General features: G+C 38.7%; 1 protein-coding gene across 1 annotated transcript in view; it reads left to right on the top strand.

Moving 5' to 3' along the window:
• LOC136882627 (UDP-glycosyltransferase UGT5) overlaps positions 1 to 22,070 on the top strand; it is a 54,129-nt gene that overhangs the window by 19,668 nt on the left and 12,391 nt on the right. Inside the window, exons 3-5 of the mRNA XM_068230052.1 lie at positions 5,810 to 6,396; positions 9,674 to 9,896; positions 15,285 to 15,504. Of these exons, the coding sequence (XP_068086153.1) occupies positions 5,810 to 6,396; positions 9,674 to 9,896; positions 15,285 to 15,504 (1,030 nt within the window). The remainder of the gene's footprint in view (positions 1 to 5,809; positions 6,397 to 9,673; positions 9,897 to 15,284; positions 15,505 to 22,070) is intronic.

The following is a 22,070-nucleotide window of genomic DNA, read 5'->3' as shown; positions in this document are numbered from 1 at the left end:
GAGGTGATTATCTGCAGACTCACTCAAACCATCTTCAGTTATCTTTTCTCTTTTTTTCTTTTTTTTTTCTTGTCTAGTTGCTTTACGTCGCACCGACACAGATACGTCTTATGGCGACGATGGGACAGGAAAGGGCTAGGACTGGGAAGGAAGTGGCTGTGGCCTTAATTAAGGTACAGCCCCAGCATTTGCCTGGTGTGAAAATAGGAAACCACGGAAAACCATTTTCAGGGCTGCTGACAGTGGGGTTCGAACCTACTATCTTCCAAATACTGGATACTGGCTGAACTTAAGCGACTGCAGCTATCGAGCTCGGTCATCATCTTCTTTGCACTTCCCCATGCATGTGGGGTCTGCCTTCTTGCAATATAACCTCCACTTCAGTCGATCCACAGTGTACCGAGGGCTGAGTTTTGTGAACCGCATGTCATCTCTTGCCCTGTCCTGATTGATTGATTGATTGATTGATTGATTGATTGATTGATTGATTGATTGATTGATTGATTGATTGATTGATTGATTGATTGATTGATTGATCTGCCTCTGTGGTGTAGTGGTTAGTGTGATTAGCTGCCACCCCCGGAGGCCCGGGTTCGATTCCCGGCTCTGCCACAAAATTTGGAAAGTGGTACGAGGGCTGGAACGGAGTCCACTCAGCCTCGGGAGGTCAACTGAGTACAGGTGGGTTCGATTCCCACCTCAGCCATCCTGGTAGTCGTTTTCCGTGGTTTCCCACTTCTCCTCCAGGCAAATGCCGGGAAGGTACATAACATAAGGCCACAGCCGCTTCCTTTCCTCTTTCTTATCTATCCCTTTGAATCTCCCCACCCCCACCCGCGACGCCCATGTTTAGCTTAGCAGGTGAGGCCGCCTGGGCGAGGTGCTGGTCATCCTCCCCAGTTTCATCCTCCGACCCAGAGTCTGAAGCTCCAGGACACGGCCCTTGAGGTGGTAGAGGTGGAATCCCTCACTGAGTCCGAGGGAAAAACCGACCCTGGAGGGTAAACAGAAAAAGAGGAAGATTGATTGATTGATTGATTGATTTTAAGCTTAAATATATATCATAACACACCATTTTATGACAGCTGTGACATCTATAAGAACTTTTAATTTAGAAGAAGAAGAGGCATTGCAAACTATTACAAATAAGAAAACACCAGTGATTTAAATGTTTTTATATGACATTTTAAAGAGTGTTATTTATAGGATCTATTGTCTATGTCAAATTTTTAAATGAATTGATGGAGATGTCATATATAAGTGGTTTAGAATGAAGCCATACTTTTCAGTGTCGACTTAGTTAAGTGTAACAAAAACTTTTCAGCCTCTCAAACACACTGCAATTACAATATAAATTATAACACTATAAACATGCCTGTAAAAATACACACTATTATACAAAGAATGACATGTTTCGTTCTTAGGGTGTTCTTGTAGAAGATCAATTTAAAACTTTAAAATTGGAGCTATAATTCTTCCTTATATTTTTTCTTCTGTTTCAAATTTTGAACTTTTACATTTTGCTAAGCAGATAGTAACTGTAGCTCATGAGCTATGGAAACAATCAGAACAATAAACTAAATAACCAATTAACAACCTTGAACTTGAAGCTCCCTAATTACAATTTTTACATGAGCACTACAGCTCCTTTCAATCAATCAATACTGATCTGCATTTAGGGCAGTCGCCCAGGTGGCAGATTCCCTATCTTTGCTTTCCTAGCCTTTTCCTAAATGATTTCAAAGAAATTGGAAATTTATTGAACATCTCCCTTGGTAAGTTATTGCAATCCCTAACTCCCCTTCCTACAACCAACAATCAAGGAGACGGATCTCCCAGTTTTTACGAGTACCCATTCTACGTGGCCTTAAAAGAAAACAAAAGGTTTAAGTTACCGGCTGAACATCAAAATGTTACGAGGCGAACACTTGCACTACTGGAAATTTACATGAAATACTTAATATCCTGTTTGGGCTTACGGCCCGACGTTACAGAGGCTAAGCCTATATGGAGGTGACTAGATGGAAAAAAATATTTAAGTTACAGAAATTACAAGATAGATTTTAAAGGTTACAAAATCATAGTCACCTCAATGTCAAGTTGAGAGGGAATACAAGAGGGTACCTCACTCTTTATTCCCTGATTTCGGTTAAGTTCTTTTGACCTTTTGGAAATTTACATTTGAATTAAAAAGAGGTCACATGACGAACGATTTGAAACCTTCCCCTCGAGCTAGATTTCAAAGACTATCACATTGTTAATCAGAATCTGCCATTACCTTGAGCTGGTGGACCTCCCGAAGATGGATGAGGGAGCCCTTTCCCCCTGCCTCCGTTACGTACACACTCTAGACTGGAGTGATCACTAAGACCACATGGCCCAAAATGTGCCAGCTTTTATAGCTGAGAGGAAGGTTCCACATTTCTCTGGGTCGAAACCCTGACACACCCCCAATCTTCATTGGACAGTCAAATAAATATCAAAAACAGTGATTGGTTACTTAAATAAATGTACAAAATTTCTCATTGGCCAACATTTTAAATTGGCGCAAAGATATAGAAGTATGTAAATGCAGGGCAAATAAAGTACTGAATAGATGGAAACTCAAATTAATTTGAACAACGAGAATAACAACATGGATCAAGAAATTCATAATTACAGAATTATCTGACCTTTAGTAACAATAGTGCAATCCGATATTCCCAGCACAGTTACACTGTTACTGTAACACCAGCTGGAACACTCTGTTCACAGATCATATGAAATATTCAAAGTGACCCCATCCTGCATGAATACAGTCTCAGCTTGTCTTCTCAAATACAGTCAAGATATGCGTGGTGTAGCAAATACTGTCTTGACAAGCTCCACGATGTGCAAATGAAGTATTAGCTGTTCATCAATAGCAGTCAAATAAACGACACAATTAACATGCCCCCATGGGGTTTAAGTCAAGAGACCATGGTGGCCAAACACAGCTCAGATTACCCTGCAATTCTCAATACATTTTTTATCCTTTCCTCTGTCTGATTAATCCATTCCTGAAATGTTCTCATTGAGTTTTAATACATTCTGTTAAGCAGAATTAAATTTCTTATATACAGGACAAGGAACATGCAGCATGGTAGTTCTGTTAAAGATTCAGCCCCAGCTAAGTAACGTCATTCCTCAGGAATTGCTGGTAAATAGAATACCTGATGATATCAACAAGAAGCTGCTACACATCTGGCTTCATACTTGGTTAACACTGCTGTACTTTATTAATGAACTTGACCATCTTCAGTTTCTGTTAGATCCGTATTGACTACTAATGATTTAACAACCTGTGAGAAAACAGGGCCAATAAGTATCCGCCTGACAATACAATTGATTTACAGAATTAGTATAGGGTGATTACTAATTTATTTAATTTCATCATTTGTCATCGTACAGGTTTCAAGAAAATGATCATTTCTCTTCTTCAGCGATAATAGTAAAAATCCACTGTTCTAGCCATTCAGGCAAGCAACTCAATGTTGGAAACATCCTAGGGATATGAGCTAAGAATTTTAGGTACATAAAATATGATAAAGTATGAGAATATATTCTTTTCTTATTCCTAAAAATTACAATCCTTTTCATAATCTTCGTTATCCAGTCTATTAGAACAGCAGTTTGCCTTTTTCTATCACTACAAGTGCTAATGTGAGTCAATGCATTGTTTCACTTAAGCACCACTACAAGCGCTAATGTGAGTCAATGCATTGTTTCACTTAAGCACCACTACAAGCGCTAATGTGAGTCAATGCATTGTTTCACGTAAGCACCACTACAAGCGCTAGTGTGAGTCAGTGCATTGTTTCACTTAAGCACCACTACAAGCGCTAATGTGAGTCAATGCATTGTTTCACTTAAGCACCACTACAAGCGCTAATGTGAGTCAATGCATTGTTTCACTTAAGCACCACTACAAACGCTAATGTGAGTCAGTGCATTGTTTCACTTAAGCACCACTATGAGCGCTAATGTGAGTCAATGCATTGTTTCACTTAAGCACCACTATGAGTGCTAATGTGAGTCAATGCAGAGTTTCCCGTAAGCCCTTATAACTACTTTCGGTGTGGACGTTTTTTAAAAAACCGGAAAATGCATGAGGGTATTGAACCAAGGAACACAAGGAACACATTACAGAAAGAATTATGTAAATAAGTTAATATGACTAGGATTTGAATCAAAAAGAAAATGAGCAAAGAAACAAACAATTTTAGGCTGTTTTTCCAGAACTGCACTTAGGCTGGAAGTGATTTTTGAAAATAGTTTTTCATTTTGATAGGGCTGTCCAAGACACACTATTTGACACTTTTCCGGTCCCTTTAGCCATTCAACTTTCAACACAATTGAGGAAATTGGTTAATTTTACGTTTTTCGTAGTGTGGGGACCCATACTCTGTCTGCTAAGTGTTTTCAACATTAAAATCAGTCAAAATCTCCAAGGAGATGCTTAAAATTACAATACATAAGTCCTCACCATAAATTATCTAAAATAAAACACACACACATTAAAATCTACAACAATTCTGTTTCATGTCACTGTCTAAAACCTATCTTATACTCTCACTTGAGGAAAAATAATAAAATATTGTCACATTATAAAAACAGAAAACATACCACATAGTTGAGAATCTCATCTCCTTACTCCCAAGTCTTCCCAGCCCAAACTTTTGCAACATTTTAGTAACACTAGGTACCCTCCTTTGTCGGAAATTGTCCAGAACAAATCGTGCTGCTTACCTTTGATTTTTTTCCAGTTCTCATATTAAGTAGTCCTGATGAGATTCCCATACATTGGAGCCATACTCTAATTGCGGTCTTATCAGAGACTTGCTCTTGGCGTAGAGCCAGACTAACAACATGTCCCTCGAGTTGCCTGAGAGGTGTCTGTGCTCTTTCTTCTTCATTTCTATTTCTACCTTCTTACATTCTTAATTTTTATTTCTCTGACTACCGAGCTCGATAGCTGCAGTCGCTTAAGTGCGGCCAGTATCCAGTATTCGGGAGATAGTAGGTTCAAATCCCACTGTCGGCAGCCCTGAAAATGGTTTTCCGTGGTTTCCCATTTTCACACCAGGCAAATGCTGGGGCTGTACCTTAATTAAGGCCACGGCCGCTTCCTTCCCACTCCTAGCCCTTCCCTGTCTCATCGTCACCATAAGACCTATCTGTGTTGGTGCAACGTAAAACAAATAGAAAAAAAAAAATCTCTGACTGTCTAGCCAGCTTCTCTGCCTCAGGTGGATGGAGGTGATAGAATAACACATACGATATCCCCTGCCTGTCGTAAGAGGCAACTAAAAGGAGCCACAGGGGCTCTCAACTTGGGAGCGTGGGTTGGCGAACACGGGCCCCTTAGCTGAGTCCTGGTATTGCTTCCACTTATTTGTGCCGGGCTCCTCACTTTCATCTATCCTATCTGGCCTCACTTAGTCAACTCTTGTTCTATTCCGACTCTGACGGTACTAGGTATTGAGGCCGAGGAAGTTTTTAATTTTCATACCCTTTCGGAGCCCTTGTTCTTCTTTGGTTGATTCCTTCATTTTTGAAATGCCGACCCCTTTGATTTTTTTGCCCCGTGATTAGTGTTAATAGAGGATAGTTCCCTAGTTGTACTTCCTCTTAAAAAGTCTCCACCACCACCACCACCACCACCACCACCACCACCACCACCACCACCACTCCCCTCCTAAAATCCACCTTTGTTTTTGAACCCAGATTAACTTCTGTTCAGTGTTCTGTGGGTTACAAAAAATAATGTTTGTGACTTGGTGTGTTACAGATGCCGGGAATATGTTTACCGACACACCGTCTACAGTCCTGGGAATTCTTATGAAACTGTGGGGAATGGGTAACTTGATCGGTGACCATCTTCTCCAATCTCCAAATGTACAGGAAGTAATTCACTCCAAGAATCAGCATTTTGATTTAGTGATTTTAGAAGCTTTTGCCAATGAAGCATTTTTAGGATTTGCACACAAATTTAAAGCTCCTGTTATATTTCTATGTCCATTTGGGGGAACACATTGGATGCACAGTGTGGTTGGAAATCCCAGCACATTTTCTTACATTCCTGATACGTTTCTGAATTTCAATGACCACATGACTTTCCCACAACGTATCCACAATACTTTGATTGGGGTTATTGAATTACTAGTCCGAGAACTGTATTACTTACCACAGCAAGATGCTATCATGAGGAAGTATTTTAATAATTCAGGACCTATACCAGACATACGGGAACTGGAAAGACAAACTTCTCTTCTGCTTCTTAACTCAGATGTGAGTCTCAGTTATCCAAGACCAATGGTACCTAATGCAGTCCAAGTTGGAGGAATGCACATCAAGCCCCCAAAGAAACTACCAGAGGTAAGAAAATACTTATTTCCACATAATTCAGTTAGGAGTTGAAAGGAACCAAATACACTTGACACCGGGCGAGTTGGCCGTGCGTGTAGAGGCGCGCGGCTGTGAGCTTGCATCCGGGAGATAGTAGGTTCGAATCCCACTATCGGCAGCCCTGAAAATGGTTTTCCGTGGTTTCCCATTTTCACACCAGGCAAATGCTGGGGCTGTACCTTAATTAAGGCCACGGCCGCTTCCTTCCAACTCCTAGGCCTTTCCTATCCCATCGTCGCCATAAGACCTATCTGTGTCGGTGCGACGTAAAGCCCCTAGCAAAAAAAAAAAAAAAAAATACACTTGACAAAGTTCAGATAAAAACACAAAAAAACTGTCTTCACTTTAAATTATTATTCTTACTTTTTTGCCTTAAAATTGAAGAAAATGGACAAAGTTACTTCAAACATTAGCAATGAGTTATTTATTTAACAGAAAAATATTGAGATTGCTCGTAGGAGAAGGTGGTAATTTTCCACGTTGGTACCAATAACATATGGCAAGTAGGAATAGGTATTAACATAGTTGGGGATGTATAGGACCTGGTTACGAACGCACCGAACAATTTTAAGGAAGCAGATATTGTTATCAGTGGGATAATGTGTAGGAGGAATACTGCCTGGAGGGTGATTGGGAATTGAAATGAGACTATGGAATGGGTATGTGGGAAATTGAGAGTGAAATCTGTAGATCCTAATGGGTGGCTAGGACACAGGAATCTACGTTCAAATGGTCTTCATTTGAAACACAATTGTACATATAATTTATAGGGTTTGTTTAGAAGAGTTATAGGGAGGTACATTCAGGGAAACAGTGTCAACTTGGGACCAGTGATGACTGTATAGGAAGCAGGAGGTCAAGTAAGTATGACATAAAATTTTGAGTGCTAAGCTGTAGAAGTATTGTAAAGAAAGGAATAGAGTGTAATTTAAAATATATATATATTTACCAGATAAACGGTCAGTGTTGCCAGACGCCCCAGATCTTACGGGACAGTACCGTATTCATGTTAAATGTCCCGCGTCCCAGAAAGTTCCTCTCTGGAACAGCAATTGTCCCGTATTTTGAACCTCGAGAGAAATACACCTGTGTTTCTACCTCTGATAAGTACCAAGAGCTTTTCTTCTTTCTTTCAAAGAGGATAAATTTCTTCACTCCTTTGTTTATCTGGTGTGAGTTCATAGATTTTTAAAATTGTTTTTAATTTTATTTTCTGCAATTCTCAGGATGTCCTTCCTGGCGAATAGGACGTGTAATAGCGGACAGCTACCTGAGGTAGACCGAGTGTTCCGCATGTTAGAGTGAAATTGTTAGCAGCCATACAAATTTTAGAGAGAAATGGAAGAACATTCCAGGGATCGTTAATGTACAAGGGGAGTGTTTATTTAAAGACTTACAGAAGTTAGAAGTATTCAGTCAATAGTATGTAAAGGTAGTTGGATATAAGGATAATGTCCAGATACAGGGGGCAACTAACACTGGCAAATTACTGAAATTTACATATGATAATAATGATATTTATGAAATTAAATGATACCAAATTTGAAAGCCAGAAAACCAGCTGGGATTGATAAGATTTTTGGGGATATACTAAAGGTAATGGGTTGGGATATATTGCCGTTTGTGAAGTACTTATTTGATTACTGTTTGCATGAAGGTGCGACACCGAATGAATTAAGAGTTGCAATAGGAGCCCCATTATACAAGGGAAAGGGCGATAAACATAAAGTGGATAATTCCAAATCAAATCAAAATCTCTTCATTTGCAAATGAGGTGTCTACCTCGCTGGCAAATGGTACACTAAAATACATTATTGTCAAGCACTACATTTTAAATTAACAAGAGAAGAAAAACAATTTTTCTAGAATACAATAATATACAATTTATGCTAACAACTTTTTTCTATTAAACAAATAGATCATCCTTAAAAATTTATGTTTACAAAATTCTACTTATAATATCTCCTATACTTACAAACATAGTCAACTCATATACAGTATGTGGAATTACTTCAAATAATACTATGCAACTGGTATAAGATTAAAATTTACATTGCATTTATTTACTTTTTTTTTTTACCCATTTTGGAACCTAAGTAGCATAACGACCTGCTGCGTCTTAACCAGAGCCCCCTTTTGCCACCACTTTTCAGAGTTCCTGAAGGGCCTTCACAGCTACTGTAGCGGTCCCAGGGCCCTCAAAGTCCCCACTGTACTTCACCCCTACAGGCTTTCCCCTACTTTGGCTGTCCAAACTCCATGGACCAGGGGATGGAATTAATTTTTTTTTAACACACATGTTTTTATTTACAATAACCTGCACTGGTCGAATGCCCTCTAACATTTAATTTATTTTCCCTGTTGCTGTTTATTCTCTTCTTGAATACCTGTACAGATTTTGGAAAAGGATCAAACACTACCCCTGGTAAACTGTTCCACTCCTTCACGCCCTTCCCATTGAATGAAAACTTACCCCAGTCGCTTCTGCTAAAATTCCTTCTAATTTTATACTTGTGGTCAGTTCTGCCAATATAATTACTTTCCAACTGAAGCCTCTCACAGATTTCTCCCCATGCTGGCCATTCAACTTGATATATGTTATTTGTAAGCTCTGGGCAAGCATCCTTTCTGATTACCGTACATTAGACATATTTGCATAATTACTAACCGGTTTGATAGAAAACAGTTTGGGTTTATATAACACAGGGTTTTCACTCAAAGTAGGGCCGGCCGGTGTAGAGTATGAGGGTTTGTTGCGTAAATATTTTTCAATTTCCCCGTGAATAAAAATCACAAACTGTAAGACCTGGGGATCTTGCAGGCCACAATGGTTTACTAATTACCCTGTTGTCAAAAATTTCTTCAATTAAACTTAATGATTCGTTAGCCGTAAGCACAGTTGCTGAGTCTTGATGGAAGTCTTGGACAAAAATAAACATAAATATTATTGGACTTGGTAGAATCTGATGATGTTCTTTTAAGAATGAAATATATCATTCTTTGTTTAATAGTGTGTCTTTTTACAGGTTTGTTATAGTGTAATATTTATGTTTAACTTGTGTGTTTGACAGACTGAAATGCTTTTAAGTTACATTTAACTGAACTGAAACTGGAAAGTATGGCTTCCTTCTTAAGAGAGTAACAAGTAAAGACACTTGTTATTACCATATCCCATTAAGACACATTTATGAATGTGAAATATTTAAAAAATGATCCAGCATAAAAACTGTAATATGTTTGGTTACAGGACCTTCAGAAGTATTTGGATGTTGCCCCTCATGGTGTGATCTACTTCAGTATGGGCTCCAATTTGAAAAGTTCTCAACTGCCAGATGAGAAAAGGAAAGCACTCTTAGATGTATTTTCCAAGATGAAACAGAAAGTAATGTGGAAATGGGAAGCAGACACATTACCAGGACAACCTGCTAACTTGATGATCAGAAAATGGTTTCCTCAGTCAGACATCTTGGGTTTGTATATCGCCATCACCATCATTATCATCACTTATCTAGATTCACATGAATTTTGGAAAATATGCATAATTTACATTGTTGACATTTCCCAATGTTATTGTACATCACACATTTCATGGCAAACTGTCAAAATTATAGCCTGTTTGTATGGCTCCACAGCTAAATGGTTAGCATGCTGGTCTTTACTCTAAGGGTTCCCGAGTTCGATTCCCGGCCAGGTCGGGGATTTTAATCTTCGTTGATTAATTCTGATGTCTCAGGGAATGGGTGTGTGTGCTGTCTTCACCATTAGAATTTATCATAGGTAGAGCCCAATCCTCAGAGACGCGTAGGTCGCCTATACGGCGTCAACTCAAAAGACCTGCACCAGGCCAAATTGTCGATTGTTTTAAAATTACAGATTCACATTCTTCTCATCCTGGTGCACCTTTTCACCAAAGGAATGACACTTATCAAACCAGTAACATGCTGATATTTAAGGTTGATTTTAGTGTGGTTTGGAAGTCATTTCATGTTCCTGGAGAAGTGCCGTTTCTTGAATGACTTCATTGATTCTAGGAAGAAATAGCTGCCTGTTATTTGGTCGAACAGCTGAGTACACTGGCACTTGTTTACTAACTTTGATTACCAAAATTATGGCATCAGTTGATGCAGTTTCAGAGTGGCTGTAAAAAGTGTAAGGACAGTACTTCATGGTGGCCGAAATTTTATAAGACGGGAGGACTTTCGGATGAATCTCGAGGAAGGGGAGTGCCTACCAACTTGAAAATTCGCTTCGCCTCCATCCAGCATCATTCATGCACTCACTCCATTTACTCTGCCAAAGCTCCAGGAACTGTACGGACAAAACAGTTCATCAATGGCCTTATTGAACACACCTTCCATTTGAAACTAGATAGCAACGTCCAGGTTCCTAACAAACTAGCCAATGAAGAACCAATTCCTATTGATGGGAATAAGATGAATGACCTAAAGTGTCTAGAAGTGTACATTCCGGAGGAGTAAAAAGCCTTTTTTTTTTTAACTAAATACTTGCGTGACCAACTGACGATTCAAATTGTTATTATTGTACAACAATGACACAGTGTGTCCAAATTATCAGAGTAAACAATGTATTTTTGCTGCAAAACTAATTTAATTCAGTCATCATTATAGAAAAGGCACATATCCATCTTTTTTTTTTTTTTATCTGCCAATTTCCATAAAGTCCTTCATCTTTACTCCACATTTTATCAAGTAACCTAGCCACAACCATCAACATGGTCAAAGGTGGTGGTGGTGGTGGTGGCGATGATTATTGTTTTTAAGAGGAAGTACAACTAGACAACCTTCCTCTATATAATACTAATCAGCAAGAGAAAAAAATGGAAGGGATCCAATACTTTGAAGAATGAAGTTATTGACCAAAGAAAGATAAGGGCCAGAAAAGGTGTGAAAATTAAAGACACCCTTGGTCAACTCTTGTTCTTTTTTGACCCTGGTGCTATTAGAGGATTTGAGGCCTAGGGATAGGATAGACAAAAGTGAGGAGCTTGGCACAAGTAATTGGAAGCAATGCCAGGACTCAGCTGAGGGCGCCATGGTCGTCAACCCATGCTCCTAAGTCGAGAATTCCTGGGGCACCTTTTAGTCACCTCTTACGACAGGCAGGGGATACCGTGGATGATATTCTACTGCTCACACCTACAGGGGGTTATGGTCAAAGCACATATATTTAATGTAAATAGCAAGACTGGCTTTTAAATCTGTTTTTTGCTCCTCATGAAAAGTTACATTTCTGGACATGTGCAATTTTTTAAATGACTGATTCAATTCCAGTATTCACTTTTGATGTGTGACAAAGTAATGAACACCCCACTTTCACTATTTTCGGTAGTTGTTTTGTTTCTGAAGGTTCTGCTGAAAACTAACCAACAAGCAGTGATGGGAAAAGTAAAAAATAAAAGTAATTGGGCTCAATTACAGTTACCCGAGAAAAATCTTTTACTCATAATTACTGTTTTTTTTTTCAATAACTAATCACTAAAATTACAATTACTTTACAGAACGTGAGCCTTTAGGGAATAACTGACTTTTTTTCACAGGGGAGTGGAATAATACCAAAGTTTCTTTCTTTTCCCTCAGACTCGGTGAGGGATCCCAGCTCTACCGTCTCGAGGGCAGTGTCCTGGAACGTGAGACTTTAGGTCAGGGGATACAACTGATAAGGAGGACCACTGCCTTGTCCAGGTGGCCTGATCTGCTATGCTGAACAGGGACCTTGTGGGGGGGTGGGAAGATTGGAAGGAATAAACAAGGAAGAGGGAAGGAAGCGGCCCTGGCCTTAACTTAGGTATCATCCTGGCATTTTTCCGGAAGAGAAGTGGGAAATCAAGGAAAACCACTTCAAAGATGGCTGAGGTGGGAATCGAACCACCCCTCTACTCAGTTGACCTCCCGAGGCTGAGTGAACCCCATTTCAGCACTCATACCACTTTTCAAATTTCTTGGCAGAGTCAATAACCTAACCCAGGCCTCCAGGGGTGGCAGCTAATCACACTAATCACTACACCACAGAGGCAGACTCATACCAAAGTTTGCAGGGAAGAGTACATTACTACATTTTGTGTCTTTTAGCATACAGACGAAAAGTGGCTATCATCACTAAGTGAGACTAAACAAACTTTCAAAACTTTTGCTCCCAAGCAAAAGTGGTTTTTTCTTCTTTTTTTTTCTTTCCAATTTTGCTTTACGTTGAAACAACACAGACAGATCTTATGGCGATGATGGGATGGCAAAGGCCTAGGAGTTGGAAGGAAGCAGCCATGGCCTTAATTAAGATACAGCCCCATCATTTGCCTGGTGTGAAAATGGGAAACCATGGAAAACCATCTTCAGGGCTGCCGACAGTGGGGTTCGAACCCACTATCTCCGAGATGCAAACTCACAGCTGCACGTCCCGCAAGCAAAGTTTGCATGCAACATTCATGTTTTCATTACATCGAGGATAACTAATGCAAAATATGTGCATTCGAATAGGGGAATGGAAATTCCTTAACCCCTTCACCAGCTCATGTTTATTCTGGCTCCATTCTCAACCACATACCCCCTGTAGGTGGGGTTGGTAGAATAACATCCATGGTATCCCCTGCCTATTGTAAGAGGTGACTAAAAGGGGATGACAGATTCTCAACCTGGGAGAGTGGATTGGTAACCATGGTTCCACTAGCTGAGTCTGACATTGCTTCCACTTACTTGTATCAGGTTCCTTGGTTTCATCTTTCCTATCCAACCTCCCTCGGTCAACTCTTCTTATTTCCCAATCCTGACAGTATTAGATTTTTGAGGCCTAGAGAGTCTCATTTTACTCCCTTCCATTTCTTTTGCTGATACCTTCATTATTTGAAGCATTGGTCATCCTCCATTTTCTTTCTGGTTAGTGATAATTGCCCAGTTGTGTTTCCTCATAAAACAATAATCACCACCACCACCACCACCACCACTACCACCACCACAACCACAGTCTTGACGACATGGTACATGATTATCTAAATCTCAGCTAGTAACCACAACAACCTTGGTGTAAATGAAAAGTGCACGTCATATCCTAGAATTATACACTTGGCGCAACACCTTGCGAGTGCTGGGGCTCCATCCAAAGTTGCCAAGCACTCAATGCGATGTATATCAATTGGTAGAATATAACAGTTACTAAAATTTAACAATTACAGTTTTATTTGTAGGAGTAAATTATGAGTAAAAATTATATTTTGCCCAAAGTAATGTGATAATGAGGGTAGTTAACCAGCTCATGATATTCAATGAAAACTAGAAAATATGTCGTTGAATTTCTGGAAAATTATACCTGTCAGAGTTTTGTTTTTGAAATATCTAAGTTGAATTTTCAGTGGATTGTTCATTGAAAATGCCCTGGAAATGTTGATGAATAATTTATATTGAATAAAACAGACTCATGAATTCTTGCTGTTAAAATTGGTGGTTAGAACATTTGAATTTACCCACATTAGGCAGATTATGTGAAGATTCATTTTAAGGTAGAAAAGGTGACTATAGATTTCTTGAATCACCCACATTCTATACATAGTCACTCTTTCCAGTTGTGTACCACTACGCAAACTTGTAGCGCAAACTTACAGTGGTGCTGCTGTTACGGCAGGAGAGCATTCAGACTTTCAAGCTAAAATCCTGATTCAAAAATGTATATGATGTTTCTTGTTTACAGTAGCAACTATTGGGAATTAGGGTGGGGATTTGTATATACATCAAAACTGAAAAAAGAGAAAGCCACAGAATGGTAAGTTTTCTGATGCTCTCTGAGCAAATTTTGACAGAGTGACAGGTTGACACTTTACCAACTTAAGTGTGGTAATAATAGTCTTTTTGGGATTTTGATTCAATGCTATATAGTCAAGCTTTCACCAAAGAAACAATATTACAGATTTATTACATTTATATAGAAGTACGGCATGATTATACAATTAAAAATAATTTAGTATTTGACTACACACTAAGAAACTGACAGACATGTGCGTGCGGCAAGCGGGTAAATTATACCTCAGTGTCCATGACATTGGCACAAAAAATCAGCCCTGCTACCCTTCCTCACAGCATATGCAAAGTGTCCACTACTTGCTGTGGCGCTATGCAAATCTGTTAGCCACGACGAAGATATGTTTTGCATATTTCCGCTAATAATTTTCTTAATAATTAAAGAAAATAAAGGAAATAATTAGCTAATAAGACAACAGGGCTTCCACAAATTGCTTGTTAGTATAATTTCTGTAAGTCCTAGTTTCAGCCGGTTAAAATGGAATTAGAATGTCATGTTTTCCCCACTAATGGCCGCTACTGCTTGTTTATGTATGTATTACTTCAATATACCGTATACATGTCATAGGGTATATAGTTTAATTTTAATAATGCAATTGTTTGCAGCATATAGAGATCTGTCAGTCTGTACTCAAGTATGTATGTTCTTGACATATGGTCTGGGTAACTGAGGGTTAAAAAACTGTTCAGCCAGTCAGGCAAATTATGAAGACAAAAGAACAAACAAAAACACAAAAAAAGCACTGTCTGCTTGACAAGAGTTGGAAATTGAACCTGGGGCCTCAAAATAAGGGAGAAATGTGTACCACTACAGTATGATGTTGACATTTTCTCCCATCCTTATAATTCTACACCTTTTTCTCAGTTAAATTTTTAAGTGATCCATCTCTTTGTGCAATTTTCTTTTTAAATTGAGCATGACTTTTAAATACTTCAGTTAATTTTTCATTAACTCTTAGTTTTCACTCAAAATATAAGCTGCTTTTGTGATCAGTTACATAATATTAAAATTCATAAAGTTATCAACAATGATGAATTACTTAAATTGTGTTCTAGCACATCCAAATGTTAAACTCTTCATCACTCATGGTGGACTCCTGAGTACTATGGAGACGGTATATTATGGTGTGCCAATTCTGGGAATCTCTATATTTGGAGATCAACAGCTGAATATGAGGAGGGCTGAATTATCAGGCTATGGAATCAGAATTGATTTTAGTAACCTGACATCAGAATCACTGGAGTGGGGTCTCAACACAATCTTGAATGACCCAAGGTAAGTGTGTGCAACTACTGCATCTTAACTACCCTATATTTTTAGTTTCATAAAACTGGTTGATTTCAGCTAAGGAATTAACAAATTATATGACATGAACAGCCTTTTAACCTCATCACCCATACAATTTGTTGCCCATTCTGTAAATCATGGAAACATTATTTTTACTACAGAAGGTACTAACTCATTACTTGCGCAATCAATCAATCAATCAATCAATCAATGATCTGCATTTGGGGTTGTGGACCAGGTGGCAAATTCACTATCAGTTATTTACCTACCTTTTTCTTAAATGTTTTCAAACAATTTGGAAATTTATCAAACATTTACCCCGATAGATTATCCCAATCCTTATCCCTCTTTCTATTCGTCCACTTGAATTCCACTTTATCGTCATATTGTGATCTTTCCTACATTTAGGAGCTGTACTCAGGCTTATTCATCCACTAATGTCATTCCATACCTATAGTATTATAAATGAATACTATCCCAATTTGTCCTCTTGAATTCCAACTTTATCTTCCTACCTTTAAACACTTCACTCAACCTCATACATCTGATAATATAATTCCATGCCATCTCTTCACAAACAGCTCTCAACATACCACTTACTCAAGCATCTCATCTCCTATCTCCCAAGTCTACCCAGCCAAAAGTTTACAACATTTTCATAATACTACTCCTTTGTCAGAAATCACCCAGAACAAATCGTGCTGCTTTCCTTCAGATCTTTTCCAGCTCTCATATCAAGTAGTACGGGTGTGGGTCCCATACCACTGGAACAATACTCTGAGGTCTTACCAGAGACTTCAGGCGGAAACACACTACCGTCACTTCACACGAGTTCACGTGTACCGTGACGCAATCGAACGTGTACAGAAAGATGTGCTATGCCTTTTACACACTGTACAGAATGTAGAGTGATCACACTGCAGCTCATGTCACCTCTTCACGTCGGCTGATGTCATTGTGATGTAGAAACTGGTGACAGTGCACCTCACGTAAAGCACATTTTTCTGCTCTAGTACATATCTGGCAATGTGAGGTGTCAATAAAAGCAGTTTCTTTTAGCAATATATGAAAGAAATGTTAATTGAATTGGTGAGAGTACATGAGAATCTGTACGAGATATATTCGATTAACTACAGAAATCAGCAAATGCAGCACGAGACATGGGGCAAAATAGGAAAGTAATTAAATATCACAGGTACTAATTTTAATAGGCATTCAGTTGTTGAAAACAGTCCACTATTTTACTTATGATTATTATCACAATAATAATAATAATAATAATAATAATAATAATAATAATAATAATAATAATAATAATAATAATAATAATAATAATAATAATAATAATAATAATAATAATAATAATAATAATAATAATAATCATCATCATCATCATCATTCCGTGTCCGGTCAGCATTTCCAAAATGTAGCAACTCCGATGGCCTTGTTGTTCGCCTCAATCAGGTCCTGTGTAGTGCAGGGATGTTCTAGTAGGGGACAGATGAGCAGGTGGTTCGGATCTTGTGTTACACCACACTCGCAGGATACGTCTCCATCAGCTGGAAGTATGGCCCCATTTTTGCATGTTGGTCTTGCAAAGAGGTACGCCCACCCTGACGATTAAGTGATCTCCAAATATGGTAGGGCAGGTCATTTCCTGGAGCTAGCTCTTCCTTTGCCAGAGTATCAGGAGGCAGCATGCTCTTCCACCTGGTGATGCGGTTAGACTCAGGTGTTCCTACCAGTGGTTGAGTCCTGGTGATGAAGCTCTTTCTCGACTTCAGTCGACAGACTACAGCCTGGTGATCATGCAGTGGGTGGCGAGAATCATTAGACTGCTTTGTCCTCTCTGCATCAGCAGCAACAGCCCTTCTGATAGTGGAGGGTGCTATACCAACAATCAGGTAGAGTTTGTCAATAATAATAATAATAATAATAATAATAATAATAATAATAATAATAATAATAATAATAATAATAATAATAATAATAATTTAAATACTATACAAATTACAAATACACATTATCCTGATGAATTAGAAATCGGTGAATATATGTTCGTTTGATCCATTCACTACTGCGCAGTTTTTTTCTTCTTCGTTCAATGTATTCTTCCACAACGAATGGTTGGTAATTGCCATGGCACAGAGCCTTCAGGTGAGTTGAAGTGATTTTTGAAATACAGTATTCTCATATCTGAAAAACCTCCTGTGTAGGATTCCTCCAAATCGGTTTCAATGCAGAGCGTACATTGGCCTACAATTTCATCCTTGATGAGATTATGTAAGTAGTTGAATTCATCTTTGTTCAGCCTGATGTACATCTGAAATCTTTCTGGATGCCCATTCAGCTCCATTACTAAATTGTGGTATTCACCCTTTTCTTCCCTGGGGAATTTAGTTTCATGTACCCACTGTCGTTTGCGACAGACAGTACTCATGGCAACAGAAACAGCACAGACAATTAAAAGATCATCAGAATCCAATGAACTGGATATACTGAACCCTTGAACTTACCATTCCATCGTTGGTCGGCCACGGCTGCTATAGTAGAACAATTTAGAACTCTTAAATCATGGGTCGTTGCGGGAATAAATTCGGTCACGATCTTGACCAAACGATGGGGTTCAGAAGAAAGCCTAACTACTTGAAATGAGGAGCAAAAATGTGCTTACTAACTTTTATTAAACTGAAATAGCACGATAACATAATTAATTTAATATGCATTCTTGCCACAAAAATAAAACAAAATTAAATTATTGACTTTGAATGTTCCAAACACAGTCACATTACATAACGTCACTTCGTTTCTTCAAATGTCGAAGAGTTGCTTCGGAGAAGCTAATATTTTAGTGGACAGCGAAACTGAAAAACTGAAAAAGGGAAGACCTGAAAACCGGGCACCTATCATTCCAAACGAGAACTGAGAGTTAATCCACACGATCCGTGGAAAATCTGACTTTCAACAATTAGAACGCCTGATTTTCTCTTAATTAAGGTTATCCACCAGTCAAATACCCTTCACGGATACGGAAACATCCGCCGAATGGACCCTTAATCGAACCAAACTGACTATCAGTTGCTTTGGATAGGTTGCGAAATATTATGGGAAAGCATGGTGTTCACTACAAGTTAACAGCATCATTCACAATTGACCTAAAATTCCACCATGTATTTGTCATTCATGACACCCTTAAGTGATACGTTAATCCCGATGCTAAACGTGCATCACCCAAACAGTTGTTCGGAAGGAACCAACAACAACATGATCCGAGAGGATCTTACGTTAAGTCGTTCTAAAGGAACAAAACTGCGAAATGCAGGAAACATTTACTAATCATGCATTTAGAAGAAATGCCAAACACTGAAGTTAATCAAAAAGTGAAAAGTCACTTGAAAATATTATTATTGAATCGATTTTCAGGTTAGAAATGGGTTTATTATGCTTAATAAATTTACCAGTCCACGCTAAAATTTACTACAAATTTAAGGAATTCTTTCCCTTGACAACAATGCTACCAGTACAGATCTCTCTATTTACTGTCTGTCCCCACACTACTGGTAAAGTGATTACTTACTTATTCTACCTATGAATCAGAATGAAAATATGACAAGATTAAAATAAAATAAAATCACTGGCTGACGAATCGAAACCGCATTCGCAACTCAAGTCTCATTCTAAAACACTGAGTGTCAATATGCACACTATCAAACGAAAAACAATGAAGTTCGTAAAAATAAATTAACATCTCAAAGTCATACAGCTTAACACGCACGAAGAAACACAGTAAAAATATTTAATCTAGATCGGGTCGATGTCCCGCACTTGGACAGCCCTCGTTTGTCAACAGCAGTCCCGTTATCTCAATGAGAGCTTCGCATAGACCCTCTACAATAAATCATATCGCACTGTAACTGCTACCTTCCTCCAGGCCACTTCCAAAAAGAACAAACAAAAGAGAACATCTAAACTGAGACTTGAGTGTGTACAGCTACCATCCCAGACCTATCGTCGGGCTCACTTGAAATCTGTACACCCTAAACCTAATCAGTATATACATGATGCCTTCCAAGTCCTATCGTCGGGCGTGACCTAGGACGTCTCATCATCAATGACTCCAAGAATAAACACGTGACGTCCTAAATCTATCGTCGGGCGTCAAAGTGGGTCGTACTACGTCTCCCTTAACATATCAGGCGAAATGCAATTTCCAACAAACCTCCAACAGTAACACTGAATCTGGTCAGACAAAAAATACGCACGACGGAACTACGTCTCTTATCAAAAGAATGCAAGTCGAAACACGGTAAGTGCCTACCTCTCGAAAAAAAAAAAAAAATTACAACAAGTGTCTACCTCATCATAATATGTGAACTCAAAAAATAAATAGACGTGACGAACGGTTCTCCACCTCGAACACAATCTCAGCCTGTGCACTGAAGTATTAGGGAAGCAAATTAAAATTTCCCACACACGTGTACCCTTTTAGTGGACGCCTTCAAAATAATAATCATCACCATCGCATTCGAAATTCTCAGATCGCCTATCATCAATTCCAACCATCTTATCCATGACCTCTCCAATGAACAAATTAAATATAACCCAACCGTGTGTCAAAATTGCTCTTCAATCCGTGAGGCCGTACCTTATCTTAACAAAAATCACTGGATGTTTACTACCAAGACCTTTACATTTTACTAGAGTCGTTTTCACTTGGAATCGTTCTATCAATTTACAATGCTTCACAACAATACAGCCTGTTTCACACAGCCTGTTCCTAAATACTTCCTCTACAAAAATGTCTCAACACTCTTTCTCATCGCTTTATTTCAGCGGTAACACTTCTCTCTCATCTCCACGTACATATAAATCCATCGCTCTCAATCCCTTTTCCTTCCAGACCCTTTTTCATACTTCGATCCCCTGGTGAAAACGACAACATTATTAAGCATATCTCTGACTTTACTATTATTACGACTTTCGAACCTCAAAAATCCAAGAGCACGCATCGACCTTTCGCAATTCAAGTATACACGATGTCTCAAAATTTTCTTCCCATTAACGACTGTAACTCTAACAAATTTCGTTGACATTATCTAAATATGCTTACGATCCTTGTAAAAATAACTGGTTAAATGCAACTTGACATAGAAGAATTTCCTTATCCCGCGGTAGACATTATTATTATTATTATTATTATTATTATTACTATTATTATTATTATTATTATTATTATTATTATTATTATTATCGACCAGCATTTCTGAATGCAACTGACACCTGAAATTACAATATTCGCCACGACAAATTTACACTTATAACGTTCACAAATCCGCACTTTGAATGATATCTCATCTCAACACAAAATTTTAAGCGTCGCATTTTACCGTTCTTGACATGAACTTTACACACTGAAATTTTCACACGCTGACCAAAATTTACAACGCCTTTCGCCTGATAATTACGAATCTCACCCGACAATCATCTGGAAATTTGGTTAGGACAGACAGTAACTAACTACTAACTACAACATAATGTAAAATAGACAGACCTGCACATTGGTGACATTCTCAGCATTCTGATTACATCATCTCCAGCAACCTCGCACTTAGCCCCTCATTTTCACAGATAACATTTTCATATTTACAAACTCACTCATCCAAACACTACCCTTCACACACACACGAGATTAAAAATTACCATAAATAATGCACTTTCTTTGTAACTTGCACCACGAACTTCCCTCGTTCTGCAGTCGGCTATAACTGTCTGATGCGTCTCCCAGAGTGGTTTCTCTCCCCGTTGTTTCAACAAGAACAGGTGTTCGGCCGATAAGGGAGTCGAACTATTTTGAATCGCTTCCCCCAGACCTTCTTCACTTACAAGAGTACAGGAAATGATAAAAATAAAATCTGCTGTGTATTTTTCAACCAGCCTACACCTTCCCAGTTCGTCTGCAAACGTTCACAGCTTCTCCAATTCACTTTTCTTCTTACTAAATATATGGACTTTAGCCACGAACATGTATTTGATTATTGTCGGTCAATCTGGCGCGAAATTCTAATGACGACGGGCACGAGCTCCCGCGGCCTCAAGTTCCAGATCGACACTCCAAAATCTACGGTGGGGGGGTTTCTTTTATAATTTCCGGAAGGACGCTATCCCCTCTATGAGGCTTGGTTGTGAAATCTGCCAAATTTGCTTCTAATAGACCAATTTTGATAAGACTTGTCCCAGAACTCCGGACAGACTTGCACTTATGTTAGGTGTTAATTTTATAATTTTTCTACACTCACAACATGAGAAATAAATTGTTTCTGCCCGTGCGTTTCGCGCGTTTTTCTTCTGCCCACGACCTTGGCACGTGTAACTAGCTCACTGTTCTCACGCTAACACACACTTGGGCTTAACTGCATCTAAAATTTTCCCTGGTGTCACTACCTCCACAAAGGGTATATGAATAATTTTGCTTATTTATTTCTTCCTTTACTATCTTGTCAAAATCCCTCGTTGTGCAGAATTCATTAATTTAGAAAATTATCGGGCACTCGAGT

This window comes from Anabrus simplex, chromosome 1 (assembly GCF_040414725.1).
Source record: "Anabrus simplex isolate iqAnaSimp1 chromosome 1, ASM4041472v1, whole genome shotgun sequence".
Lineage (NCBI taxonomy): Eukaryota > Metazoa > Arthropoda > Insecta > Orthoptera > Tettigoniidae > Anabrus > Anabrus simplex.
The sequence above is the reverse complement of the archived record's forward strand: the minus strand, read 5'-3'. Positions and strand labels throughout refer to the sequence as shown.